The sequence below is a fragment of the Anthonomus grandis genome, chromosome 5 (assembly GCF_022605725.1).
Source record: "Anthonomus grandis grandis chromosome 5, icAntGran1.3, whole genome shotgun sequence".
NCBI classification, from domain to species: domain Eukaryota; kingdom Metazoa; phylum Arthropoda; class Insecta; order Coleoptera; family Curculionidae; genus Anthonomus; species Anthonomus grandis.
In genome coordinates this window covers 34,472,314-34,490,629 of record NC_065550.1, presented here as the reverse complement: position 1 = coordinate 34,490,629, position 18,316 = coordinate 34,472,314, and the positions used below count along the sequence as shown (strand labels likewise).

Below are 18,316 nucleotides of genomic sequence, written 5' to 3'. Positions count from 1 at the left end.
GATAACTTGTAAAGTTTAACTTGAATCTTTTTACACCCTAAATAACATTTATATAGCATATTTTCTTTAATACAACGCAACTAGTTTCGTAGTTTTATCTTGAGTAGTTTTCAAGATATTTGATTTTTAATGACAGTAGGTCCATTAAAGACAATTGTTTTTAACTATCAACTGACTTTGAAGCCGGATAACTTGTAAGGTTTCACTTTAATCTTTTTACACCCATAACAATTTTTAAAGAGCATAGTTTCTTTAATACAAAGCAACTAGTTTCGTAGTTGAATCTTGAGTAGTTTTCAAGATATTTGATTTTTAATGGCAGTAGGTCCGTTAAGGACAATTGCTTTTTAATTATCAACTGACTTTGAAGCCGGATAACTTGTAAGGTTTCACTTTAATCTTTTTACATCCATAACAATTTTTAAAGAGCATAGTTTCTTTAATACAAAGCAACTAGTTTCGTAGTTGAATCTTGAGTAGTTTTTAAGATATTTGATTTTTAATGGCAGTAGGTCCGTTAAGGACAATTGCTTTTTAATTATCAACTGACTTTGAAGCCGGATAACTTGTAAAGTTTAACTTGAATCTTTTTACACCCTAGATAACATTTATATAGCATATTTTCTTTAATACAACGCAACTAGTTTCGTAGTTGAATCTTGAGTGGTTTTTAAGATATTTGATTTTTAATGGCAGTAGGTCCGTTAAGGACAATATTGTTTTTTAACTATCAACTGACTTTGAAGCCGGATAACTTGTAAGGTTTTACTTCGATCTTTTTATACCCAGAATAATATTTAAAGAGCATAGTTTCTTTAATACAAAGCAACTAGTTTCGTAGTTGAATCTTGAGTAGTTTTTAAGATATTTGATTTTTAATGGCAGTAGGTCCGTTAAAGACAATTGTTTTTAACTATCAACTGACTGAAGCCGGATAACTTGTAAGGTTTAACTTGAATCTTTTTACACCCTAAATAACATTTATATAGCATATTTTCTTTAATACAACGCAACTAGTTTCGTAGTTGAATTTTGAGTAGTTTTTAAGATATTTGATTTTTAACGGCAGTAGGTCCGTTAAAGACCATTGTTTTTTGAACTATCAACTGACTTTGAAGCCGGATAACTTGTAAGGTTTCACTTCGATCTTTTTATACCCATAATAATATTTAAAGAGCATAGTTTCTTTAATACGAAGCAACTAGTTTCGTCGTCGTATCTTGAGTAGTTTTCAAGATGTTTGGTTTTTAATGGCAGTAGGTCCGTTAAAAACAGTTGTTATCAACTTACTTTGAAGCCGTATAACTTGTAAGGTTTCACTTTGATCTTTTCATACTCATAACAACATTTAAAGTGCATAGTTTCTTTAATATAACGCAACTAGTTTTGTAGTTGTATCTTGAGTAATTTTCAAGATATTTGATTTTTAATGGCAGTAGGTCCGTTAAAGACAATTGTTTTGAAGCCGTATAACTTGTCAGGTTTCACTTGGATCTTTTTACATTTTTAACAATATTTGAAGCGTATAGTTTTTTTAATATAACGCAACTAGTTTTAGAGTTGTATCTTTAGTAGTTTTTAAGGTAGGTTACTTTTAGTGGCAGTAGGTCCGTTAAGAACAATCTTTCCTTGGACTGTTGATTGACTTCGAAGTCGGATAACTTGGAAAATTTCAGTTAGATCTTTTTACACCTTTAACAACATTTAAAGAACAAAGTTTTCCAAATGCTACGCATTCAATTCATAATTCCTCCTACAGCTATGGGTAGGTTTACGGAGAGGATAGAATTTATCTGTCTGATAACATACAGGAATTTTACCAGCTGGTTCGTAATTTGGCCCAAATTGCGTCTTCTCTTAGATTACCTTTTATTCAAACACAAATTTATCTTCTATATATATTTATTTATGACATCCTTAGGTGCCCTAAAAGTTACAAAAACTTCCCGACAACTTTTACCATGTTTTATACATTGGTCTTTTTCTTTTAACCTAACTTTTTTTACGTTATGACGTGTATCACTCTGTCAACTTCAATTGTCACTTGTCATTATGTACAGCCCCTGTCAAGCGCACCTCACGTTTAAGCCTCGTTTACACTAACGTCGCTTAGAGTCTGTTTCCGCACACTACCTTAACTTAAAGAGCAACTAACTACATAAGATTCTAGTGATATTCATGAACATTTTTTTACTTGCAATTCTTGCAAACTTTGTCGTTCATGAGTATTAAATAAAATGAGTAAATTGTACTAAGTGACATATAAATTTCACTGATATATGTATGTATACACCAAAATTTTGTTTATCTCTGATTCACGTCCTAATCAAGTGAAATTCTATACTATGCTCCTCTTATCAATTTTTACAAGCAGATATTCTATAATATCCCACAAAAAAAAAATAACGCCGTCATCCGCCTAAATAATTTACGAAAGATAATAATATTCTTCGCACATCGTTTCAGGGTCTGATGACGCTCAATACAAACTTGCTCGGTAGGTTTTGCGCCACAACGACTCTTAAACAGAGACAACTTATCGCGTTCGTTTTGTTATAAACAAAGATGGAGCGCGAAAGTATTTCGTCGTGTTCACTTACGTAAACAAGGCACAATAATAAATGTTTTTATGCCAAGTAGGTTCGCTCCTCGTTTACAGAAGCGTTAGTAGAAGTTTTTGTTAAATTTTGGTGCCAAAAATTGTGATTTTTTGTGAAAAGTGGTGACACGTTCTGGGTACGTTCGAATTATGGAAGACATGGTTGTTTAGGAGTCCAATCAAGGTGAGAATATCGTGTAGGAATGAACCGAGAACGTACCGTGATTGTTGTGTCAGTAACGTATGGTTGCAGTGGCTTTTTTTTGTTTACTTTCATTTATTTCTATTAATATAAACACATACTAAGAACGTACCCGGGATACACTGAAATCTTATAATATACATATGTTGTTATAATCTTCTTGTATACAACTTCATATTCTGACCATGGGCAGAGTGCAGGAATCAGGAATTTTCTAAATAATTGTAGGACATACGTCCCTGGAAATATTTTAGGTTTTATTTCCAAGAAAGTTTTAGCTAAAATATTCCCAGAATATACCAGCATTCAACTCTAATTTGACCTAATGTCTATTGGCGACGTTGACAAACTGTGCACGTTTTCCTAAAATTATATGATGAATATATTAAACCGCAAAAAACTGTTAAATTTTTGAATTTCTATTTATGCCAAAAGATTAATATCTCTGGAATATTCCTCAGATGGCTTTGTGTTATTTGACGCATTTGACAGGTTTGACAGATAAAAGCGACGTTGCTAAATTCTGCAAGTTTTTCTAAAGTTATATGACGAATATATTAGACTATTATTATTATTATTATTATTATTCCTGGGGTATCCTGAATAGTGTAACTGAAGAACGCCTTAAATATTCTTGGAATATTTGTAAGATGCGACGTTGCCAATCTGAACATTTTCAAAATATTTAAGTAAAGGAGTTTTAATTTTTAGTAATAAAAAAATAATTAAAATAATCACAAAAACATCATAGGAGTATTAAAACAATCGATACGATATTCTTGAGATGTTCTGATCGAAATGAGTGTAAATTCCTGGAATATTCTTGGAATATGTATACGAAATTTGACATGATTTGTCACATTTTTGACAGATAGATGCAAGATTGCCAAACTTTGCATATTTTCTAGAAATGCATTGAGTTGACAAATATATTCCTATTTAAATCCTTATAGAATATTTCTGGGATGTGGTCAACATCTCAAGTATAATTTGCTGAAATATTCTTGGAATATTTTGATGTCACACTTTTCACAGATAGATACGACGTTGCCGAACTGAATAATTTTCAAAATATTTAAGGAAAACCACGTGGTTATTAAGACGGTATTCTTTTAAGACGACATTCAGAACATCTCATGTGCTATTCTTGAAATGTTCTGAATGAACTTAGTGTACATCCCTGGAATATTCTTGATCCATTGTCACATTTTTATAGACTAATGCGACGTTGCCAAAGTGTCCAAATTTTCAAAAAATATGTAAAGTTTAATAAGATTTTATAAAGAAAAGATCGTCAATATATTCCTAAAACGATTACATGAATGCACTTCTATTTAAACCTTAATCGGATCTTCTTGGGATGTTCTGAACATCCTAAGTGTAATCTGGTGGAATATTCTTCGAATATTTTGACATAGTACCACATTTTTGACTGATTAATCTGACGTTGCCAAATGGTGCAGAATTTCTAACTTTGTTTTAAGTCTTATTCGTCATAAATGTTATTCGATATATCCCTGGAATATTCTTGATATTTATTTTTGGTCTATTGCCACATTTTTTATAAACAAATGCAACGTTGCCAAATTCTGCAATTTTTCAAAAAAAATATAAATTTTAAGCCCTATTAAGATTTTATAAAGAAAAGATCGTCAATATATTCCTAGAACGATTACACGAATGCACTTCTATTTAAACCTTAATGGGATATTCCTGGGATGTTCTGAACATTCTAAGTGTAATTTGCTGGAATATTCTTCGAATATTTTGACATACTATACCACATTTGTGACTGATTAAGCTGACGTTGCCAAATGGTGCAAAATTTCTAACTTTGTATTAAGTCTTATTCGTCATTATTATTATTCGATAAATCGTAGGAATATTCTTGATATGTTTTTATATTATTTGGTAGAATGTCACATTTTTGACAGAATAATGCGGCGTTGCCAAACTGTGCAAATTCTCTAAAGTTATATTAAATTGAAGTCTCATATTTTATTTCTTTATAAGAAAAAGTAATTATACATATAAATATAAAATGTATATATGTAAATAAAATTAATAAATATGAAAGGGTTGTGTGAAATATCCCTGGAATATTCCAAATATTTTTTTTTGATATTGTCAAATTTTTATAGATAAATACGACGTTGCCAATTTGTCAAAGTTTAGGCCCTATTGAGATCTTATGAAGAAAAGTTTGTCAAAATAATCCTATAAAGATTATATATGAATGCACTTCTATTTAAACTTTAATCGGATATTCCTGGGATGTTCTGAACATTCTAAGTGTAATTTGCCGGAATATTCTTGGAATATTTTCATGTTCTTTAGAAAGTGAGCGTGACGTTGCCAAATTGCGCCAATTTTCCCAAGTTATATTGAGTTTAAATTTCATTATATTATAAGGACGATATATATGATAAATCCCTGGAATATTCATTATATTTAGTTTTGGTATACTGTCACATTTATTTATAAATAAATGCCACGATGCCAAATTGTCCAAATTTGATATTTGATTTATTTGATAAATCGGAGAAATATTTCTTGATATGTTTTTTTATAATTTGATAGAATGTCACATTTTTGACAGATTAATGCGTCGTTGCCAAACGGTGCTAGTTTTCTAAAGTTATAAAAAAATTCAAGCCTCATATTTTATTATGTCATAAAATAAAGGGTCACTTGATAAATGCCTGGAATATTCTTGATATTTTTTGAATATTCTTGATATGTTGTCACTATTTTTAATAGACAAATGAGACGTTGCCAAATTTTCAAAAACTATTGAGTATTTAGCCTTATTGAGATCTCATAAGGAAAAGGTTATTTTGACAAAAAATAATCCTAGAAAGATTTTACCAATGTACTTAAATTTAATAGGACTTAATGGAATATCTTGACGATCTTTGACATAGTATCACATTTTTGACTCATTAACGTAGCGTCTCATATTATATTATTATGTCATAAAAAAAGGGTTATTCGATAAATCCCTGGAATTTTCTTGGTATTTTTTAATATTATTTTGTAAAATGTCATATTTCTGACAGACAAATGTGACATTACCAAACTGTACAAATTTATTGATTTTAGACCCTTAAAGTCGGAAAAAGACACAAATTGTTAAAATATTCCCACAAATATATTATACCACTGTTATAGGATATTCCTGGGATGTTCACTAACCAACCTAAGTATGAATTCCTGGAATATTCTTGGTATGTTTTTCTTGATGAACGAAACCTTTTTATATACTTAACGTCAACTTTATAAATAGAGTGAACGTTCACAAAATCTTTATCGTTTATAAATAGTTCTTTATACTTTATCGGAAATGAAACTTTTCAATAATAAACACATTATAATTGTTGCTAATTAACGGTCATTAACAACATGTTTATGGGAGGACGCCAATTGTTGTTACTTAATTTGATGGAAATCCCCATATTTTTAAATAATAACGATAATATAATAGGACGAGGATATTACCCTAAAAAAAACCCATCATATATTTATGGTCTAGAGAGGCACCTTAAGGGTTTAATAGATTAAAGACTGATTATAAAAGTTTAATAAAGGTTTGGGGTTTTTGATATTCGTTAGTACCTACCGTATGGTGTTGGTTCAGTTGGGTTTTTAATTTGAAACTGTATGGGTTCTCTTGTGAAGGCTGAAATGTTGATTTTAGTGCAAAGAAAAGTCATTGGATTATAGTTTGGTAAATATTGTGGAAGTTGTTGTGTGAATTATCCATGAAAAGTGTTTCATTAAGGTAAACAATTTTAATTTTTTTTCTAGATTGTCTCGTTCTAGTTTGGGACTAATTTTCCAATAATTTTTGACCTTAATTTTTTATCTCTTCCAGGCATTTAAAGAAAATCAGGTTTTATAGAAATCTGGTGCAATTTTGGGCATTCCAGACATTACATAGCAATTTTCTGTGCAAAGTTTCCTTTTATTCCTGGTGTTTTAACATTATTTCGGATAATATGTCTTCCAAGAGTTGTTGAAAAAACGTTGCATTTTTAGGCTTTTAAATTAATTTCGCAATTTATTCTAGATGTTTGACGACATTCTTTATGGTTTTTAGGCATTTGCCATAATTTGTTATTTTATTCCAATGATTTAAAATAGAATTCTTAAACACCAGATTTTTATTTTAGGCGGTTAAAATAATTATTGCATTTTTGATTTCTTGATTTCACATTTGAAATTTTTTAGTGGTAATAGAACCGAAAATGAAAACGACCGTCCTGGAGTTCTTTCTTATGGGAAGTACTAGAAGGAGTAATCGGACATGCAAGTGCGATACTTCATTTTAAAGGCAATTAAAAATGCTTTTTAAAAATGAAAAAATCCAATATAGTGTCCATAAGAAAAAATAAACTTGATGATGATCGAAAAAAAAACGAAACGTCGGATTAATTTTTTTTGTGCGTCATGTTGTAATACATAAAAGGTGGCAATAAAAAACTGTTTTTAGTTTTCCGATATCTCTTTAAATAAAGTCGGTAGAAGGTAAAAACGATTTTGACAAATTTCGGTTTTTTTCGGATAACTCCGAAAGTATTCGAAATTTTAAAATTTTTTAAACGTCATTTTATTAAGCTCCAAATGGCGCAACTTTGCCTCTATTCAACCGACCCTGTAACTCTTACAGTTTCCGAGATCCTAATGGTCACCCTCGAATTTGGGACACCCTGTACATACTCTTCACCAGAAACTCCTTTCTCTACCACCACAATCTAATCCATATTTCTTCCTGTTTCAGACAATCCGAAAATGCCTCCGACATCGTCACCTCCAAGACTACTACTCCTCACGCTAACACTCCTCACGCCAACACTCGCTCTATACCAATGCGACAACGTCGACCACAAAAGCTGTTTCTGCTTCAGCTCTGACAAGACGGAAATCCAGTGTCCGCGCGATACCGATCCAGAAATCAGCTTGACCATATCCAGACAAGGCAGCGCCGTATTACAATGCATGCAGGGAACCGATCCGATCCTAAATCTGGACCTGGTGCCCAACGTTACCTTGGCAGACTCGCAAACTTTAAAGTTAGAATACTGTTACGTGAACAGCAGCTTTGCCACCATCTCCGAGAGGTTGGGCATGTCAAATGTGACCTATTTGATTTATGAACTTATGGCAACTGATGACAAGTACAAAAACATCACTTTAGAGAGAGACAGTCTTTACGGTATGAGCGAGTTGGAGCGTCTCAGTTTGTCTTATTGCAATTTGGACTGGGATCCAGAGTTTTTGGTTCATAGTCCAGACTTGCGCAGGCTGATGTTATCCAAGGATCACATTAAGGATTTTAATATTAATTTAGAGCACGTGCCCAAGCTGCAAGTTCTGGATATATCCGATAATGAGATAACTAAGCTGGAAGAAGGGGTTTTTGATATGGTGCCTAACTTATCGGTTATTTACATGTTTAACAATAAACTCACCAGTTTGACAAGGAATGTGTTTAGGAACTTGAGCAAGTTGGAGCTGCTGGAGTTGTCTAAAAACCAGATCAGCCATTTGCCAGAAGACGCTTTTGCCGAGCTAAGTAGCTTAGTCAACATCAGCTTGCGGAGCAATAGGATCCAGTATGCACCAAAGGACTTATTTCTCAGAAACCCTTTGGTGGAGAACATCAGGCTCGACTTAAACCCTAATATAGTGCTGGCAGACTATCTGTTCGCCAACTTAAGCAAACTTCAAACAATCACCTTACAAATGAACAACATGTCAAGTATTCCAGAGCAACTGTTCCAGAATAGCAATAACCTTAAGGAAATTTACTTGCAACGCAACAACTTACAGCAACTACCAAGCGACTTGTTTAACCACTTAAGCAAGTTAAAAATCCTGGATCTATCCGGAAACAAGTTGACCGCGTTGCCAAACGATATGTTTTCCACGCTTACCAACTTGGAACGGTTAAACCTCGGCGGGAACAAGCTGACTGAGATCAACAAGCTTTTGCTAAGGAATTTAGAAAACTTGAAACATTTGAATCTTCAGCATAACAGGATCGCGGCGATCGAATCGAGCGCGTTTGCCAGTTTTATGGATAGCCTGCTCACTTTGGACGTCTCTTATAACGAATGGGATAATTCGGTGCCACACGGCTTTATAGATTTTTCACCGATTAATCGACTGCTCAGGATCGAAGAGATGAACTTGAAGCACAATAAAATCAAACATGTTCCCGCTTTGGATGTGATGCTTCACTTGAAGAAGGTCGATCTTAGTTTTAATGAGATCGAGGATCCACAGGTAAGTCCAGGTTTTATTGGTTATTGGCGCTTTTTTGGAACAGTAGTTGGAATTTCATATTGTTTGATCCTAATAAGTTAGGATTGTTATAGTATTATTATTAGTCATATATTTGCCAATATTAATTTTAACGGAAAATTTATTAAACAAAAATGAAAGAGCTTCATACAATTCATCAAAATTTATAAAAATCCTAATTATAGGATCAAATCTTCAGTAAATATGACAGGTTAAACCTTGACTGATCTCCTAGACATCCTGATTTCCTAATAAGTTATGATCATGATTCCAACATCTTCCTGTAGATAATATATAACTCTGATCTAATAAATATCCCTCTTGTTCCTCAGATCTATTATTTGGCTCAGCGTCGTCCCGATCCAGTGGAAATCGACTTAACCTACAACCGGATCGAAGTCGTGTTTCCCCCCAACGCCGTAATAAATAACTGGAAACTAATACACGAGGCGATCGATGAGTACGGTAACGCTTATAACGTGCCACCGAACCAGAAGGTCGTATTAAAAATTCAAGGGAATCCGATCCGTTGCGACTGCACCAACTTCAACCTGGTGCGGTACAACTGGGACGACTTCAAACTGTTGAAGACTTTGGTGAAGATTGACCAGAAGGATTTGGTCTGCACAGGCAGCCAATTTCCGGTTTTGGAATTGAAACCTACAGAGGTGAATTGTTCGGTGGAGCGGGGGTGTCCCGGCAAGTGTAATTGTGCCTTTAGGCCGTACGATACGGCTTTGTTGGTGAACTGCTCGCGCCAAGGATTAAAGACTTATCCAATGTTGAACGATATTAGTACATCGGAACGGTACAATCAAACTACTTTGATTTTAAATGGGAATAATTTGACCCTCGGTCCTCTGGACGTGACGGCGTATGGCAACATCACTATCCTGGATCTCTCCAATAATTCCATCAGTAATATATCTTGGATCCCCCCCAAGCTTCAGGTAAATATTTGGTGACTTTAGGATTTTTTTGTCAATTTTAACATTGGTTTTTTTAGATGCTTAACCTCAACTACAACAAACTGAAGACTCTGGACTCACGTTTTGTGGACAAATTAAGGAACTTGACTAGTCTGAAGTCCGTAAGGTTGAAGGGCAACCCTTGGGAGTGCACCTGCGCACTGTCGCATTTGCAAGAATTTATTTACAAGAACTTTCACAAGGTAAGAAACTATAGAGTTCTAAATTTAAGAGGGTCGCCCTTAAGTTATTTTGGATAGAGGTCACACATATACCATGAAAATATTAAGAGTTGCACATAATGTTTACTAAACGGATGCCCGTTTCAAGTAACGTATACGAAAACGAGAGTTTGTCAGCTCCAAACGTCTTTTAAGAGGGCCGCCCTAAAGTAATTATTAAAATTGTAGGAAAGTATTTATTTGTTTTAAAATATTCGCCCATTATGCTATTTTAAAACTTCATATTAAGCAAACTTTACCTAATTACTAATTATTATTAATTTTTCTATTCATTGAATGAATTTCATTTAGTCATCAAAGGGCGGCTATTTTAAGGACACAATTTAGTAATCCTAATTAAGTGTTACACTTTGACTCAAGCTTATTATATATTTAATTATATTAAAAAGGAAACCATCGCTTTAAAAGTCTTGAATACAATAAAAAATTATACTAAATGTCTGGACCCCAAGAGCCTGGAACGTATAAAAATACTAAGATGAAATAAATAGGTAAGATGATTTAAGGAATTGATTATAAATCCTAGATAGAAATTTAAAATGACCTCTAATATCTGGAAGCAATAAATTTGCAATTGCTAAATAGTCTCAATACTTGAAAAAAATGGCTTCAAATGCCACGAATATCTAAAATAAATATCTGGACAAAAATAGAAAATCACTCCAATTATCTGGAATATTTGGAAACTGACTTTAATCATAAAAAAATGAGTTTTTATTGAGAAAGCTTATTCTAGGTAAGATAATTTAAAAATTCTGTAAAATCTGTTGGAAAATAATGGAAACGTCTGTTTTTGACGTAAAAATTACAATTTAGTCTATAAGATAATTTATTCATAGAACGTATAGGAATTCGTGTGTATTTGCTTGAGATTGCAAAAGGACCAAAAAGTGGACTCCAACAAGTAAAGATCGTCGTAAAATGTCTTCAAAAGCCCTGGAAAACATTAGAAGCGTCTGGAAAATATTGAATCTAAATTTCCAATGCCTTAAAAGTAGACAAAAAATCTGGAATAAAATTTTAAAAAATACTATATAGCCAAAAAAATAGACATCTAAAATGAATACAACCTCATTTTAACTATTACTAATCTGAATAAAGATTGAAAAAATGCCTGGAATAAATTAGAAATTACTGGAACATTCAATGAAGCTTTCAATGCTTGAAAAGTATTAAAAAATATACTTTAAGTGCCTGGAATAAAATAAAAATTTATCACTATACTCTTGGAATGACAGTAGGCAGAAGGAACATGGAAAATGTTAATAATAACTTGAGAATAAATTAATAAAATAACTTCAATGTCTGAAGTAAGTCAATAAGCCTTAAACTTATTAAGAAGGGCTTCAAATGCCTGAAAGAGACAAACCATGATTTTAGCTACCTTAAAAAGACTTTAAACGACAGGGGAAATTGTACTAAATAGTGGACAAACATAAAAAATTGAGCTTCTATTTTTAATTTATATCGGAAGTTAATTTAAATATTTCATAAAATCTGTTCTGGAAATTATGGAAAAGTCTGCTTTTGACGAAAAAATCACTATTTATTCTATAAAATAATTTATTCACAAAATATAGAGGAATTTCTGTGTATTTGCTTGAGATTGCATAGCTCTTACCAGTCTATAAGATAATATTTTGATTTTTTTTCGTAAATCATTGAATCTATAGGAAAATTGTTAAAAAAGGACAAAAAAATAAAAATCATCGTAAAATATCTTCTAATACCGCTAATGCCTGGAATACATTAAAAAAACCACTGGAACATGTTAAATCCAAAGTTACAATGCCTGAAAAGTCCAAAAAAACACAGAAAAATGCCTGGAATAAATTATAAATTCCAATGCATAAAAAGTATTAAATCATAACATATTTGCATTACCTGGAATAAAATAAAAATTAAACCCTTTATGCTTATTGTTTTAAAAGCCCTGAATAAATAAAAAAATATAATAAATAGTGGACATTAAAGAGTCTAGAATGTATAATTAATAAAAATGACTTAAGCATTTAAAAAAATAGAGAAAATAGCTTCAACTGCCTGGAATAACTTGATAAAAATTCATCAGCTGCCTGGAATACTTGAATAATCCTTGGGAAAATATTCATATTACAGAAACTGCTCGCAAACATGAATGAACTGTCCCTTGGGCCTGGAAAAAGTGGAAAAATACTGTAACTGCCTGGAAAATTAATGAATGAGTTAAGCCTAAACTATCCTAATAGGAAAATATAGCTTTAACTGCCTGGAAGAAATAGGAAAAATTGTTTGGTTACCTAAAAGTGAAAAAACTACTTGAAAAACAAATTACTCAACCACGTTAGGGCGGCTGTTTTGTGTGCTATCATATTGACACAAAATTTATAATGTTGAATATTTTTTTAAAGTGGTCGCCCTTTGAATAAACATGTTAGCAAGCTGTTGGTCTTTTAACCTGTTGATTATGTTCTTATAAAAAAAAAACGTAGATATTTATATATATATTTAATTATTTTTAAAAATATACCACCGTTTGCCGCCCCAATGAAATTATTTACTTTTTTTCGTAAGTTTCGCCTTTTAGGGTCTTAATATTCTTATTCATATTACAATATAATGCCTAAAATTATTTAAACATTTTTTAAAATCCTGGAATAAAGTCAGAATTTATTTGAAATTCCTTGGAAGAGGAAAAACCATGACTCCAAAATCTATTCCAGGTCATTTTTTTGAAATTCATTAATTTCATAAAAGCGAACATTTATTTAAATTAATTGAAGGACGTGATGAACGGTTTCTAGTGCCTGAAACAAATTTAAAAAAATGTATTATTCATGGATAAATTATTCTCAATTAATTACAAAATTAAACCCGATGAACCCCAATCTAAATATGTTAAAAAATGTAGTTTAAATTATGATACTTATTAATATTATTCGTTCAATTCAATCGGTCAAAAGTCTGCGTTGTCATGATTACCAAACAAAAATATTATTTTTGACAGAAGTCATTAAGCTTTCGCGCCAGTTTTTATTCGTGTTAATATTTGTTGGATTGGTAATAGCGGTCCTATAAATTGGCCCGCAAGATCGCCTGATATAACACCCATGGATTTTTCCATATGAGATCGAAACATTGGGAAACGTATGAATGGGATACATCATTTTAAAGAGAATAAAAAATGTTTTTAAAATAAGTAATAAATGATGCAGGTCCGTTTTTAAAAAAAAGAAGTTGATAGCCGTTGCCAAGGTACCAAACGTCATAAGAAAAAAATGAAAGTTTTTAGGGCACAAAAAATTATAAAAGTGAGTTTCTAAAATCAATAGTTTTGGAAATAATAATTAAAATAAAATTTGGCGTTTTTTATAGATCACCCTGTAACTCACGAACTAAAAAACATTTTGCAATGCTGTAAAAAGGTTTAGAATAAGCATTAAAATTGGCAATTTTTTTCTAATTTAAACGCCCTCGTATCTCCTATAGTTTCGGAAATAGCAATAGTCAAACAAATACGACACCTTGTATATTAATGTATTTTATTTGAAAAATTCGTCAATCTTTACAATGCTTGGATTACAGCTCTTGCTTAAATTTCTTTAAATAAATAATTTAAGTAGTCGAGGAATACACTACATATACACTAATCTACGCTAAAAGCCATTCGATACTACTACTAATAATAATAATAGTAAAAAAAGGACTAAACTAGTACGTCATCAATCTCAAAATTTTGCAAAAAAATTAAAATTTCAATTTTTTTTATTAAAATTTAAATATTTAGACATTGTCTTTTTTTATCAAATATTTTGTTTAATTGGCACCTAGAGGTTGATACCTCTGTATGTGCACTGAAATATTACTTCTATACTATTTCCTAAAAAATGTAAATGTATTATATTTATTTATTTTCCTATTTATTGACAAGTGTGGAATTAAATCCTATTTTACACACTATGATATAAGTTTAGAAAAAGTTTCATAATTATTTACAATAAAGTTCTTACACTTTTCATTAAAGCTCTTAATCCTACTTTTAATTTTATTTGGTACCTATAAGTTGTAAAATTTTGGTGCTAAATAATTTGCAAATTTTAAATTTATAGGTTTTTATTTGCTGGTTTAATTAAGTGTCTATTAATATTTGCTCTTGTTTGATGATGATGGTTTACGAATTTTTTTAGTGTTTCTTTTTTATGTATATAGGTACAAATATAATGTATGTATAAACAGTATAAGTTGCAGATCTCACTGTTATACATTTAGTTGGATATCGCCTATATTTCCTAAAAGTTATCTTTAATATGTAGTTTTGTATTACCTGTAATGGTTGTAAATTACATTTGTATGTTCCTCCCCATACTACAAGGCCGTACCGCAGCAATGATTCCACCGGGGATTTGTATACTAATTTGATTAGTTTAATGCAGAGAAATTCTCTAAGAAGATAAAATTTATGAATTAAGGTGCGAACTTTTTTTGTGAGATATGATATATGTTCTGTCTATTTTAAATGCTGATTCCTGAATGTTTAGTTTTCTTTACCTCTGGTATGAAACCGTTGTTTTCTTCACTTGTCTGAATTTCAGTAAAATTCGGTCTGCTTGTGCTTATTAGGGAAAATGCTATATAATATGTCTTGGATAAACTTAGAGATAATTCTTTAGAGTCCAACCATTGTTTGACAATACCAACTCTATGTTTTGCCTCTCTACCGCATCGTCAGCGTAGGATATAATTTTACCATTTATGTTTAAATTTAGCAAGCCATTAATATATAAAATGAAGAGAATAGGACCCGATATGGTGCCTTGTGGAACTCAATTTTGGACAATTTTTATTTTCAGAGGGGGACTAAGTACTTGATTTAGTTTTCGAAATTGATCTCTATCGGAAAGATAGCTTTTAAAAAGGTCCAATACCATGCCTCGAACAATCAAGGAGTTTTTCAGGAGGCACAGTATCGAAAGCTTTCGCAAGATCTATAAACGCCGCTATGACTTTATTACTGATATTACGATTATTTGCTGTTTCTGAGACGAGTGAATAAATAGCATCTGTCGTACTTAAATTCTCTGAAAAACCATACTGATTTGGTGATAGTATGCTATTTTCATTACAAAAATGTTTCCAGTCTGTCCTTTAAACACTTTTCAAAAATTTTAGAAAAATTATTTATCGAACTAATAGGACCATAATTTTGGATTTTATTTTTGTTCTCCGCTTTTATAAATTGGGGTAATAATGGATTCTTTAAAATGACTAGGTATATTATTATATTAAATTTAAATCACTTCCAGGCATTTGAAGTCACTTTTTAGAATTTTCAAGCATTTTAAGCCTCAAAGAACTTGAAACTGATTTAACGTCCTCGGAAAAGGAAAAATTTACTTTAAAGAGTTAAAAACTGACTTCAACTGCCTGGAAGAGGTATTTAGTTCTTGCCAGAGTAATTTAAAACGACTAGGTATAATACGTGTTTTAAAAATTAAGTTAATAATATACACTAGGGGTTTAATTATTTCTTTATGTACATGTTTAATAATTCGTGCGGAAGTTCCATCCTTTCCCGAGGCCCTATAATTTTTTAGTGTAAATATTTGTTTGATAAGTTCGTTTTTCATTACTGACTTTAAATAATAAAGATTTTTGAGTTAATGTTGTTGTAAAATATGTATTGCAGTAATTTGCCATTTCCAGAGTAACTGGAAGTAGTAGGAAACTGGAGTAGTTGGAAAACTGTGATTATTTTCATTTACAAACACATACTTGGAAGACTTTGCTTTACTTTTTTTTTTTATAAATTTTTTTAATATTATTTTAATTGTCTTCTATTAATTCCTTATAAAAATTAAATTTCTGTTAATTAATTAAATTGTTCGATAAGTTTTATAAATAGTGTTTTGTTCTTCAGTAAAATTAAGTATTTAAGTGTAAATTTTAAGTATATCTCTATGTTTTATAGAAGTAATCCGGAGTATTTCATAGGGCGTTTTGAGTTGGCATTTTGCAAGGACTTCTTAAAAATATCTAAAAAGGAGTTTGTGGCTTGTTCAGGATCCTCTGTACCTAAAACTTCTGACCAATCCTGAACTGACAAACTCTGTTTTAAAAGACCATCATTTATATGGTTGTGATAGTCTATTTGTTCTTCAGCTCTTCAGCATTAATATGTCCGCCAACATATTCACTTTGACTAAAGAAAAAAACCTTATAATATAATTTTCGAGCCGAATTAGGGCGGCCCGTTTAAAACAATCTTTGCCGCCCTTTTCAATGAAATTATTTACTTTTATTATAAGTACGGTCGCCCTTTAATACGTTCGCTAACATATTCGCCTTGACTAAAAGAGAAAATTCTCTAATAAATTTTAACTTGTTAGGGCGGCCTGTTTAAAACACTTATTGCCGCCCTATTAGAATAATTTTTTTATACAGATTATTTTTTAAAGATATCCGCCGCCCTTTGAGTGAATATTTAAGCAGGCTTTGCTTTACAGGATTTAATTATAATTTTTTTCCCATTTCAGGTGAACACCTCCGACGTGTATTGCGAACACCAACAACAAGAACTAATAAAACTAACATCGCTCTGCAGATCCTCGCCGTATCTTACCATACTCTTACCGGTAATCCTGATCGTCTTACTCTGCTTCTCCATTTCCATAGCCCTATACTATCGCTACCAAACCGAAGTGAAAGTTTTTCTCTATTATAAGAACTTCTGCCCCTGGTTGTTTTCCGGCCTTTTCACCGAGGAGGACTTGGATCCCTTTAAGGAGTTCGACGCTTTCCTGAGTTTTTCCAATAAAGACGTGGACTTCGTGGCGAAACTGGTCCACGAACTGGAAAACGGCGACGATATCCAGTTCAAATTGTGCCATCACGGGAAAGACTTTCGACCGGGCGAGACCATCATCAGTAACATCGTTAAAAGTGTGGAAAAGTCCCGTAGAACGATCATAGTGTTATCGAACAATTTCCTGGAAAGCCAATGGGCGTCCATGGAGTTCGTTATGGCACACACGAAAGCGATGCAAGAACCGACCACCAAAGTGATCGTGATCATTTACGGGGATCTGGATCGGGATAAATTGAAGAGTAATCAACAGTTAAAGGAGCTGGCAAGTTATTTGGAAACGAACACTTACCTGGAGTGGGGAGACAAGTTGTTCTGGCACAGGTTGAAGTACGCGCTGCCGCATAAGAAACACGGATTTTTCCGGAAAAACCGGAAACATAACGAGCTGATGTTGAAAATCGACGATAAGTTTAATCCGGTAAAGAACCCACCCAGTCCGGCTAATACAAGCACCCCACCGATTATGACTCTGGATGCCGGTTTATTGGAGAATAAATTGCATGATATAGTTGAAGATCCCTTATTGAATAAGGGGTTTTGTGGCACAAACCCGTGCTAAAGGTTAGATTTAGAGGGTGGATTTTAACTGTGATACTTCATTTGACAGGGAGGGTTTGTGCCAAAATTTGCTCACATGTGGATTCTCTGGCAAAAGACGGGAATTGCTAAGAGTTACTTTAGACTATGCCATATTTGGCTGTACGTCCATACCTATATTTTGTATTTTTTTTTATATTAGTTTTAATGTTCTACGTGTTATGTTATTAATAATGTAAAGTTTACGAACAAATACCATCAGCATTTTTTTTTTAATTGGTTTTACAGTTAATAGATTTCGTTTATATATTTTTTTTGTTTAAATATACTTTTGTAAATAATAATAAAAAATCTGACGATAGTTTTTTTTAATCAAATGTTGTTTCTTAGATAGCACTAATCAAGGGATAACGGGTCAGGAGAGCTATAACCCTGGAATAACTCACTTAAGGGCATTTAGGATTTTCAACGTTCGGCATTACTGGTTCAACTGGACAGACATTATTTAAAAGTTAGAAATTACAGAACTTCCAGGCAGTTGAAGTCACTTTTGAGTCATTCTTAATCATTTTAGACCTTAAAGGACTTAAGACTGATTCAACGTCCTGGAAGAAGGAA

The 18,316-nt window shown here is 32.1% G+C and overlaps 1 protein-coding gene across 1 annotated transcript in view; it reads left to right on the top strand.

Moving 5' to 3' along the window:
• The window catches only part of LOC126736770 (uncharacterized), a 34,320-nt gene extending 16,261 nt beyond the window's left edge, over nt 1–18,059 (top strand). Inside the window, exons 7-11 of the mRNA XM_050441302.1 lie at nt 2,467–2,497; nt 7,582–9,089; nt 9,440–10,057; nt 10,114–10,278; nt 16,830–18,059. Coding sequence (XP_050297259.1) covers nt 2,467–2,497; nt 7,582–9,089; nt 9,440–10,057; nt 10,114–10,278; nt 16,830–17,720 — 3,213 coding nt within the window. The 3' untranslated portion in view covers nt 17,721–18,059. The remainder of the gene's footprint in view (nt 1–2,466; nt 2,498–7,581; nt 9,090–9,439; nt 10,058–10,113; nt 10,279–16,829) is intronic.
• The last annotated feature ends 257 nt before the right edge of the window (nt 18,060–18,316 follow it).